The sequence below is a fragment of the Vicia villosa genome, linkage group LG5, assembly GCF_029867415.1.
Source record: "Vicia villosa cultivar HV-30 ecotype Madison, WI linkage group LG5, Vvil1.0, whole genome shotgun sequence".
NCBI classification, from domain to species: Eukaryota; Viridiplantae; Streptophyta; class Magnoliopsida; order Fabales; family Fabaceae; genus Vicia; species Vicia villosa.
In genome coordinates, this window is record NC_081184.1 from 135,383,977 (window position 1) to 135,394,431 (window position 10,455).

The 10,455-nt window shown below is 32.3% G+C and overlaps 2 protein-coding genes across 2 annotated transcripts; one reads left to right on the plus strand and one right to left on the minus strand.

Annotated features, from left to right (window-relative positions):
• Positions 1-2,922: 2,922 nt before the first annotated feature.
• LOC131607441 (serine/threonine-protein kinase SRK2E) lies at positions 2,923-5,383 on the plus strand. Its single transcript, XM_058879445.1, has 10 exons — positions 2,923-3,075; positions 3,288-3,467; positions 3,558-3,632; positions 3,734-3,835; positions 3,912-3,965; positions 4,056-4,148; positions 4,251-4,343; positions 4,451-4,555; positions 4,645-4,743; positions 4,944-5,383. Exons 1-10 carry the CDS (start codon positions 2,983-2,985, stop codon positions 5,235-5,237), a joined length of 1,188 nt encoding a protein of 395 aa, XP_058735428.1. The 5' UTR covers positions 2,923-2,982; the 3' UTR covers positions 5,238-5,383.
• A 581-nt stretch (positions 5,384-5,964) lies between these two features.
• On the minus strand, positions 5,965-6,846 carry LOC131605513 (uncharacterized). The gene has a single exon (XM_058877859.1). It carries the CDS (start codon positions 6,844-6,846, stop codon positions 5,965-5,967), a length of 882 nt encoding a protein of 293 aa, XP_058733842.1.
• Between the last annotated feature and the right edge of the window lie 3,609 nt (positions 6,847-10,455).

A 10,455-nucleotide genomic window follows, 5' to 3' on the forward strand; every position in this document is an offset into this window, starting at 1 on the left:
ATACACTAGTTAACATTTCTCGTATTTTATTTATAATATAGAAATTATTTTTTATGAACTTAACGTAAGTTTGATAAAATAGAAAAGTTAGGAAATTCTATGTTCTAGATTTTAGCTAGGCCATACAATTAAATAATAATGTTCACTTTTTTCGGTTTTTTTTACTAAAATTTTAATCAGTCATCAAGTTTATTAATAGCTCCCACATATTATTATAGTTTTTGATGGTATGTTATACCGAGTGGGAGATATTCAAGCCACTTGATGATATTAATATTATTCAAACATTTACCGCAAAGAAGTCTTAGAAAGGATACTTGTGTCGTAATTTTATTTAACCCGCTATTGTAAGATTATGTTTATCTCTTTTATTTTAAATTATATTTTTAATGACAAAATGACGAGTGTTTTTTATTTTGATTGATGACTATTTATAAATTTATATATTATATATACAATGTAAATTTACGGTCTTTAAATTTTTGCCCAGACTTTATAATTTTTCTGGCTCCGCCACTGTCTAAGAGTACTTTGACATAATTTATTTTTTAGTTCCAAAATAACTAATTAGGTACCTGCAATTTATGAAAATAAAGATATCTCAATAGATTATGTCATGGATGGAATATGATGGAACCAAATAAAGTTCATGTTGACAATGTCTTTGCATATAATATATCACTAAAGATAATAAATGATATTGAGGATCATGAATCAAAGTCTATCAAATATTATAGACAAAGCGAGAACTGGCCAAAATGAACAAATCAAGAATAAAAGTCTATCAAATATTATAGATAACGTGAGAGTTAACCAAAATGAACATATTCAATAGAAGAAAAATTTAACTTACTTTACAAGTGACTCGATTTTGGACCTGTAGTCCGAACACTTCAAGGTATAAAACGAATTGGATATAAATGAGTTTTTATGAAAAAGAAAAATAAGAATGGGGAAATTGTGAGGTACAAAGCTTGAATTATTGCTCAATAATTTTCACAAAGACCTAAGATTGACTTCGATGAAACATATCCACCTATAGTGGATGCAATTCAATTTTTGATATTTAATTAGCCTTGTAGCACATGAAAGGCTTAATTTGAACATGATGGATGTTGTAACAACTTATTTGTATGACTCACTTGATGGTGACATTTACATGAAACTCCCTAAAAGGTTTAATATACAAGAGATATATAATTTTGGATCTCGAAAAAGTTACTCCATAAAATGGAATAAATCTGTGTATGGGCTAATAACATGTGGACACATGTGGTATAATTATCTTATTGAATATTTGCTAAGTGATGAATATACAAATAAGTTCATTTGCCCTTGTATTTTTATGAAAATAACTGAAAAAGAATTTTCTATGATAAATATCCATGTGGTGACATAAATATTATTAGAACTCCTGAAGAGTTCTTAAAATTTATAAATTGTTTAAGATGAAGGACTTGGGAAAAGTCCTTACAAGGTGAACATTTAGACAATGGAACTTTTGTAGACCAAGAAGGTTATATAGAAAAAGTGTTAAAACGTTTCTATATGGACAAACCTCGTATGATGGACACGAGTCAAACATATACTTTGTTATCTTAAGAGTACAATGTACATAAGTTTGTTTTGATTCAAAGTATCCAAATTATAATTAACAGGTTATGCAGATGTAAGTTACTTGTTAGGCTCTCATAAAGTTAGATCACAAACGAATTATTTGTTTATTTATGGTGGTACAACTATTTCATGGAGATCTATGACACATACCATATCAACAACTTCATCTAATCATGCAGAACTCTTAGCACTACATGTAAAAAGTGATCTCTGATTTAACACATACAATTGGAGACTAGAGGTTTGTCTTCCGAAAAAAGTAAATACAATAACCATATATGAAGACAATATTGCATGCATCGATCAATTGAAAGATGGTTACATTAAAGGAGATTGGACAAAACACATTTCTTCAAAGTTCTTTTTCACTCATGATCTTTAAGAAAAATTGTGATATAAGCATTTAACAAATCTGTTCATGTGAAAATCCTACAGACATTTTTTCAAAGTCATTCCTAAGTAGAACTTTTAACCGAATAATACAAAAGATTAGTCTTTATCGTCGAAGAAATGATCGTTCAGCCGAGAGAAATGAATTTCTCTTAAAAGGATATTGTACTCTTTTTCCTTCTCTATATTTTTTTCCACTGAGTTTTTTATAGTAAAATTTTAACGAGACATAACCTAAAAGAACATCCCAAATAATTTCCTTCCTTATTTGGAATAATTTATATTGATTAGTATCGAGGCATTTCACTCACTAAGAATGTTGTATTTTTTTTTTCTTCAATAGGAATTTTTTCCATATATTATTTTAATAAGATTTTACTGAGGCATATTCATGATATACATCCAAGAGAAAATATTATAAATAGAAATGATTATGAATGTTTGTTAATAAGAGGATTTCATATTGATTCTTCATGATATATATCTTATAAAATATTTGAAACATACAATGATAATGAAAATATGTATTATAATACATTTTCTTCTTCTCTCCTCTATTATTCTCTTTAGTTTCATAACATAATTATAGTAGTAAAATTAATTATAATAGTAAATTAATTAAACAATATGTTAATTAATTTAACCATATTAGCAATAATAAACTTAAATTAATTAACTAATATACTAATTAATATACTATTATAATCAATATATGCTAATAATTAATTACTATTATACTATTTTTAACAACAATATTTCTAAAAAATATAATTATTTTGACACAATTCTAAAAATATAATTAAAAAATAAAATATTTCTAACGACAATATCAAAATGAAAGCAACTCAAATCTATTTCAACTTTGATGAACTTAAGGTTCTACATAAAAGCAATCAACAAGATAAGAAAAAAAAACTTTACATCCCAAAAACAAACCTTTGTAGCAACATAGACATCACATCAACACACATATGTATGAAACTTCACGAGTGTATCACCGTCCCTCATCTCATGAACACACACATACTCCTTCTCTTGTTCAATTCTCAAGCAACTCACACATTTCTGGTTGTTGAACTCTTCACGAGCTTAAACCATTTACGTGTCTCTTTATTCACCCACTCTCTGCTTCTTCAGTGGTCCACACACACACACCTTTCTCTTTTTGTTCCATCTCAAACGTTGTTTTATCTCTTCCCACCATGACACTTTTTGCCAACACTTTATCTTTTATGATCATAATAATGTGAAGTGAGTTTTCATCTTTTTTTTCTTTGAAGCAAATGGATCGACCTGCGATTGTTGTTGGGCCGGGAATGGATATGCCGATTATGCATGATAGTGATCGCTATGAACTTGTTCGCGATATCGGTTCGGGGAATTTCGGGGTTGCGAGGCTTATGAGAGATAAACAAACTGAGGAACTTGTTGCTGTTAAGTACATTGAGAGAGGTGAAAAGGTTCATGTCTATAACTCCTCAAGCTTAGAGAAATTTTCTGTTTTTTGTTTTTGCATAGAGAAATTAATGTTTCTTTGTATTACTTCACAGATTGATGAAAATGTACAAAGAGAAATTATAAATCATAGATCATTGAGGCATCCGAATATTGTCAGGTTTAAGGAGGTTAGAAGAACATTAGCAATGTTTTATTAGGATAATGTTATTTTCTAGTTTCTATCTTAGAAGTGTTATAATTAGTTCTTTGATGATGTATGTGATTTTAGGTTATATTGACTCCAACACATTTAGCTATTGTAATGGAATATGCTTCTGGAGGAGAGTTATTCGAGCGAATATGCAATGCGGGGCGATTTAGTGAAGACGAGGTTCTTATCGTTTTCATTCGTTTTGTGTATAGTTTTTCAGAGTGTGAATTTTAACATCTATTGTTTGATGATGTAGGCGCGATTCTTCTTCCAACAACTTATATCCGGTGTTAGCTATTGTCATTCAATGGTATGTACATGTTCGCCTCATGAAGTCTTAAATTTTAGTACAATGGGATGTCTGTGACTTACATTTCTCGATTGGAATTCTTGAATGAAGGAAGTATGTCATCGCGACTTGAAGTTGGAAAACACGTTGTTAGACGGTAGTCCAGCGCCACGTTTGAAGATTTGTGATTTCGGATATTCAAAGGTGTAATAGTCTATATTCTTTATGACATTTTTTCGTTGATTTATTAAAGAATTTGTGCTTGTTTGTTTATGCGTCTTCGTCTTCATTGTCTTAATTTTTCAGTCCTCAGTACTACATTCACAACCAAAATCCACAGTTGGCACACCTGCATATATAGCTCCTGAAGTTTTGCTTAAGAAGGAATATGATGGAAAGGTATATATATTTTGATTATTTTTAGCAGGTTACTAGTAAGATACTCGTGTGCTCGTATGTTATTAAGAAATCATCTTTAGTATTATTAACACTGAATGATGACTCAGATTGCAGATGTTTGGTCTTGTGGGGTGACATTATATGTCATGTTGGTGGGTGCATATCCTTTTGAAGATCCAGAGGAACCTAAAAATTTCCGCAAAACAATACATGTAACACATTTCGTTTCGTGCTTTTTATTAATCAATCTAGTACTTTTGGTTGAATTAATTTTTAGTAAAATTTTGAATGTTTCTTGCAGAGGATTTTAAATGTTCAGTATTCAATTCCTGACTATGTTCATATATCTCCTGAATGTCAGCATCTGATTTCAAGGATTTTTGTTGCGGATCCTGCAAAGGTCAGTTTTTCTATTTTGGTACGTAGACAAAGTCGTAATGACCACTAGAAACTCACACACACAACTATGATTATTAGAGTTCGAACCTTGATGATATCGTCCAACCTAGCAATATCGGCTGTTGGGCTAAGATTTGTGGACACTTCTCTATTTTTTGTATCAAATGATGATGGTGTTAAACTAATATCATTTTATAACAGAGAATAAGTATGCCTGAGATTCGGAACCATGAGTGGTTTATGAAGAACCTTCCGACCGATCTCATGGATGAGAATGGAACAAACGATCAGTTTGAGGAGCCGGATCAACCAACGCAAAGCGTCGAAGAAATCATGCAGATAATCGCGGAGGCGACAGTTCCTGCTGCAGGAACACAGAGCCACAACCAGTATCTTACTGGTAGTTTGGATATTGATGATGACATGGAAGAGGATTTAGACACTGATCCTGACCTTGATATTGATAGCAGTGGAGAAATAGTTTATGCTATGTAAAAGTCTTTGGAAGGAATGTGATTGAATTTTCCATGATCCATCATGTTTGTATTTATGTTTGTGTTGCTTTGCTTTGTATTCATGGATGCTTTTATTTTAATATTATTGCCAATACATTAAATGAAAAAGAACTGTAAGCAAAGCAAGACCAATGCGTTTTGAAGATAGATGTGTAGTAAATTAAGGAAAATCATAGTGTTAAATTTTTTAGGTCATGTTAACGAGTACCCCTGAACGAGTGCCCCATGGGCACTGGTTGCATTCCAAATTAAGAAAATATTTTAGATTCAATGCATTGAATACACCTAATCTTCTTTAAAAAATTAATTATTTATATTTTCAATACATTTAATACATATATTTTGAGTAAAAACATATCTTTTTACTTTATTAAACAATGTTTCACTTACCTTTTTAATCTCTTAACCAGTGCCCCTGGGGCACTCGTTAGCATTACCCAATTTTTTAAAATATTCTATAAGAAAATTATGTGAAATTTTAATCAGGCGTACTAATTAAGTCCAATAATTATTATTTATAGTTTTTGTTTCTAACATATAAGTTTATATTAGATACGCTTTTTATATATATTATTTGTTGAATAACAGAAAAATCTAAATAAAATCGCATAAAAAATCTTATACAAAATTTATAATTATGACTATAATTACTCAAATTAGAGAGTAAAGTTATACATTAAATAAAAAACTTGAATAAAATTAAAATTTCAAAGTTTAAGTGACAAATCAAGTCCAACTGATTCAGCATTAGAGGCATCTTCCAAATTAATACAATGATTATCACGATCACTTGTACCAACTACAATTGAATTCTCTTCCATAGAATTTGACGTTGTAGCAATACTTATTGAAGACTCTCCAAGACCAACTTCTAAGTTCTTTAGAAAATTCCTCAAAGTTGGAGTTACCCTATTTCCATTATTTACATTAAGAGTCTCATTCTTTAATCCATCAAGAAAAGAAAAGGTTTTCATCTCTTGCATTGGTGTCCATGTAGAAGTAGAAGTAGGACAAAAATTAAAAGGAGGTGTAATCCATGAATAACTTGGCCTTGGCTTCTGAATCATAGATTCCATGTTAATTCCAAGTGGTCTATTATATGATCTAAACCTAAATCCATTATAATGAGTTGTAGAAAGACTAGGATAATTATTGTGGTAAGGAAAAAGATGATGAAGAGTATCGAAATCACTGTTTACCTCTTGGACATATTTTGCGAGCGCACGCTCTTTTTTATGAGTATTTTGGTGTCCTCCTAAAGCTTGCGCGGATGAAAATTGATTTTTACAAAATTTGCATGAGAAATTATTCAACGATTTCTTTCCAATATTTTCTTTTTTCTTGGACTTAGTATTCATCAAACTTGATGAAGATGAATCCGCCACCATGTTCTTTGTAGGGTTGATAAAATCAAGTTCTTGTAACTTCGGCCCGCGAAAAGAAGCATCCCCTAAGAGCTTGAAAGTTGAGGTTTTGGAGTTTGTAGTTTGAGATTTTACAATATCATTCTCCTTCATTAATAATGTAATTGTGTTGTTGATGGTGTTCTCTTCTGAAGTGGAAGAGGATTGATTAGACGCAGAAGCCATTTGTGTTGGAATGATTGATGACAAGAGGGGCATGAGATGGTGTTATATATACCTAAGATTTGATTTAATACAAATATCATCATAAATAATTAAAGAGATCTCATAAATTGAATTTTATTGTTACTATTTATTTACTATTAATGTAATGGATTGGAGTGATTGATATCAAAGAATCTTTGCTAGTAGATTTTACTTAAGGTGGTTATGTTTTAACTGATCTAAAATAGAAAACTGTATCAAAACGATTTTATTTATATATTTGCTCTTTTATTAAACTTGTTGAATCACATTTTAGATTTTTTTCTAAAACAATTCAATCTACATACATATATATTAATATCCACCTTTTTATTCCATTAAAAAAATATTAGAAAATACATATCTTTTTACTAGTACAATAGATTGCCTTAATAAATTATTTTTTTTATTTTTAATTCTTTTAGTAATATTTATTATTTTAGTGAAACTTATTTTATTTTATTATTTTATAAATTTCAAATATAATAGACTATTGTCATTATGTAATATTAATTTTAAATATATGATATGTTAATAGATTATTTTATAAATATAATTTGAATATTAAAAATTTGATCTAAATTTAACATCATTTAATTGGATGAAATTAAATAGTATTTTTAAGACATCTAAATTGTAACAAAATAAATAATTTTGGTTTATTATTTGGAATTAATATTAGTAAAAATATTATCCATTTAAAAATTCCTATAATATAAAATTTTAAATTTAATTTAATTATTCTATTTTAATTTTTTAATAGTTTTAAAATACTTTAAATTTAAATTTTTGTTTTTTTTAATATTTTAATTATTATTGTTTTCTATAAATATTATTGATTTATAAATATCAACATCTTATTTATATTAATACATAAATATAAATAAATATTATTGTTAGAGATTAAATACTAGACTAATAATGCACATTTATTTAACTTAAATTACACATACTTATTTTGTCCATTAATGTGTAAATTTACTCTCTAATATGAATAATTATAGTTATAATTATAATTTTTGTATAAGAATGAAATATTTTTGTACCATTTTATTTTGGATTTTTCTGCTATTCAACAATATATATATATATATATAATGTTTAGGTTGATCAGGTAAGCCAACACCAGAGATGGAAAGTAGACACAAGATAAGATGGACAAGAGATAAGATTAATCTTAGAAAGCTATTAGCTCAATCAGGCATGGACCTTTAACTCGGCATGGATCTTCTACCCGGTTAGGGTCCTTAACTCGGTTGAAGAGGGATTCTCCAAGTCGGTAGACGTTATCACAAGTAGAGTTGGAACCTTCCACCCTAGTCGGTCATAACCGTCGTTCACACCCGAAAGCACTCCGCCGTTACGGGAGTTACAATCCTTTAATGGCCAGGCGATGGAGGTTACGGTAGTTGCTCATTATGGAAGGAATCCAAGGTTCCTCCATTTATGATGGTGATTACTGCTCTAGCAACTATAAATAGGGCTCCCGACCGAGGGATAAGCAAGACGCATACTATCTTGAGCTTGCATCACTTGCACTGCTCAAATCCCTAAAGCTATCACTTACAAACTCATGTGTGACTTCGCCTGAATCTTCTTCCGAGAAGTAATCTAAAGTGTTTTGCAGGAACATTTGGTACCCATCGTAGGGCCAAGGTAAAACTTTCTCAGGCCGCATATTTTTAACTCGTACACACCGGAAGGGAAACCAGATATCCACCATGGATGAAAGTTCCCTATCTAGCATCGTCCATTTACTAACCATGGCAAAAGCTTTAAAACAGCAAAATGAGTCACTGCAAGGTTTTGTACAATTCCTACAGTCTCAAATACCCAAGGAGGATGGGTTCGCGCACGAGTCACCTTATTTCAAGCCTCTGTCAGACGCCGTATGAGCGGAGGGGATTCCGGAAAACTTTAAACTCCCTCCCTTACCCATTTTCGACGTCTTGTCGGATCCTGGACAACACATCAGGGCCATAGATGATCAAGCCACCACACTCGGGGCTACGAGTACCCTCAAATGTGTGTTGATATTAGGAACTTTCAAAGGCGAAGCATTAGACTGGTACATGGGCCTCCTCAAGGCTTCCATCCCAGGATACCCCGACCTGGTTTGGAAAATGATTAAGTTCTTCCCAGTGGACAAGCATTGGGAAGCACCTATTAACAATCCTCCCGATAACCGCTCAGGCTTGATCGGACATGCTCGAGTATTCCGAGCTTGTTTTAATGAAAGAGCTGCACATAACATCGGGGCTCCCCAAGACGGCATCCGGATTGGTGACTTGGAAGGGCTGTCAGTCCAAAAAACAAATACTGGCACCAAAGAAGCAATAAACCTCTTCAGCTATAGTGTCTTAGAGGAAGAAACCGGACAAGAACACACTTTGGAATGAAAAACAACTCTATGTGCAGCAACATGATACGCAGGAACAAAGCCGGATGCCTCGAGGAAGGAGATAACGGCCTTTTACACCTCTCAATTAGAGGAGATCGGATATTCTGCGAGAGGTGGGTCATCTAGGCCTAATAATTAGACCACTTCGGGCTCGCATGGTGACAACGCTCTGTGGGAAAGAATTGTGGTGCTCATTTCACCGAGTAGGAGACCATCACACAGAAGAATGCATGCAACTCAAAAAGGATATAGAAGCCCTGGTTCAGCGTGGTAGTTTGTTATCGTATGCAAACGATGATTTTTCACCATCTGCAGGCAAGAAGGATCCAGTACAGTCGAGAGCAACCAAGAGAAAGTCTTGCGTGGAGGAAGGCAAGAGGTCCCCAGGAAGAATATTCAAGGGGCTCATACTCCGGCACGCCCTAGTGAGAATTGGGGTACCTCGATGGGGAGGGAAAAGCATAAAGTTGAGGAACGATAGATCCACCAATCTTCTTCGGAGAAATAAGTATGCCCCGTCATCGAGTAGTTATAAGGGAGAATTGCAGTTTAGGATTTTATAGGATTTGGATGTTGAATAAAGTTTGTTGCTTTTCTATGAGGGAGAACTTTGTTAAGAAGCTTGTAATAAATTAAGGTCGGTAGGAGTACTCTTTTCCTTACTAGGGTTTTTAATGAGGCACCTTTAATTCAAAGTATTACTATCATCAGCAAAGTATTATCCAGAGAAAAGTAACCAGTCCTTTATTAGTCAAAATTGTGCCATCGCGGCCCTTTTGACACAAGTCGACTAGACCATCGCGATCTCTTGTCGCGTTAGTCAAAATTACGCCATCGCGACCCTTTTAACACAAGTCAACTAGACCATCGCGGTCTCTTTCCGCGTTAGTCAAAATTCTGTCATCGTGAACCTTTTGACACAAGTCAACTAGACCATCGCGGTCTCTTGTCGCATTAGTCAAAATTGTGTTGCGGTCTCTTATCGTGTTAGTCAAAATTGCGCTATCGCGACCCTTTTGACACAAGTCGACTAGACCATTGCGGTCTATTGTCTCTTTAGGTCAATTTCCATTAATATCATGTGGCGATTAAATTCAAAGTTGTGTCTAAATGAAAATAGGAGGTGATTAAGCTACTAAACAAGTTACTAATGCAACAAGGGTATTTTGATAAAGTTATCAAATTTATGA

Excerpts from the sequence above, each read along its gene's own strand:
- LOC131607441 (XM_058879445.1), top strand. The coding sequence starts at position 2,983 with ATGAAACTTCACGAGTGTATCACCGTCCCTCATCTCATGAACACACAC. Across the intron at positions 3,836-3,911 it reads GGCGATTTAGTGAAGACGAG|GCGCGATTCTTCTTCCAACA; the intron begins GTTCTTATCGTT and ends TTGATGATGTAG. Across the intron at positions 3,966-4,055 it reads TTAGCTATTGTCATTCAATG|GAAGTATGTCATCGCGACTT; the intron begins GTATGTACATGT and ends TCTTGAATGAAG.
- LOC131605513 (XM_058877859.1), bottom strand. The coding sequence starts at position 6,846 with ATGGCTTCTGCGTCTAATCAATCCTCTTCCACTTCAGAAGAGAACACC.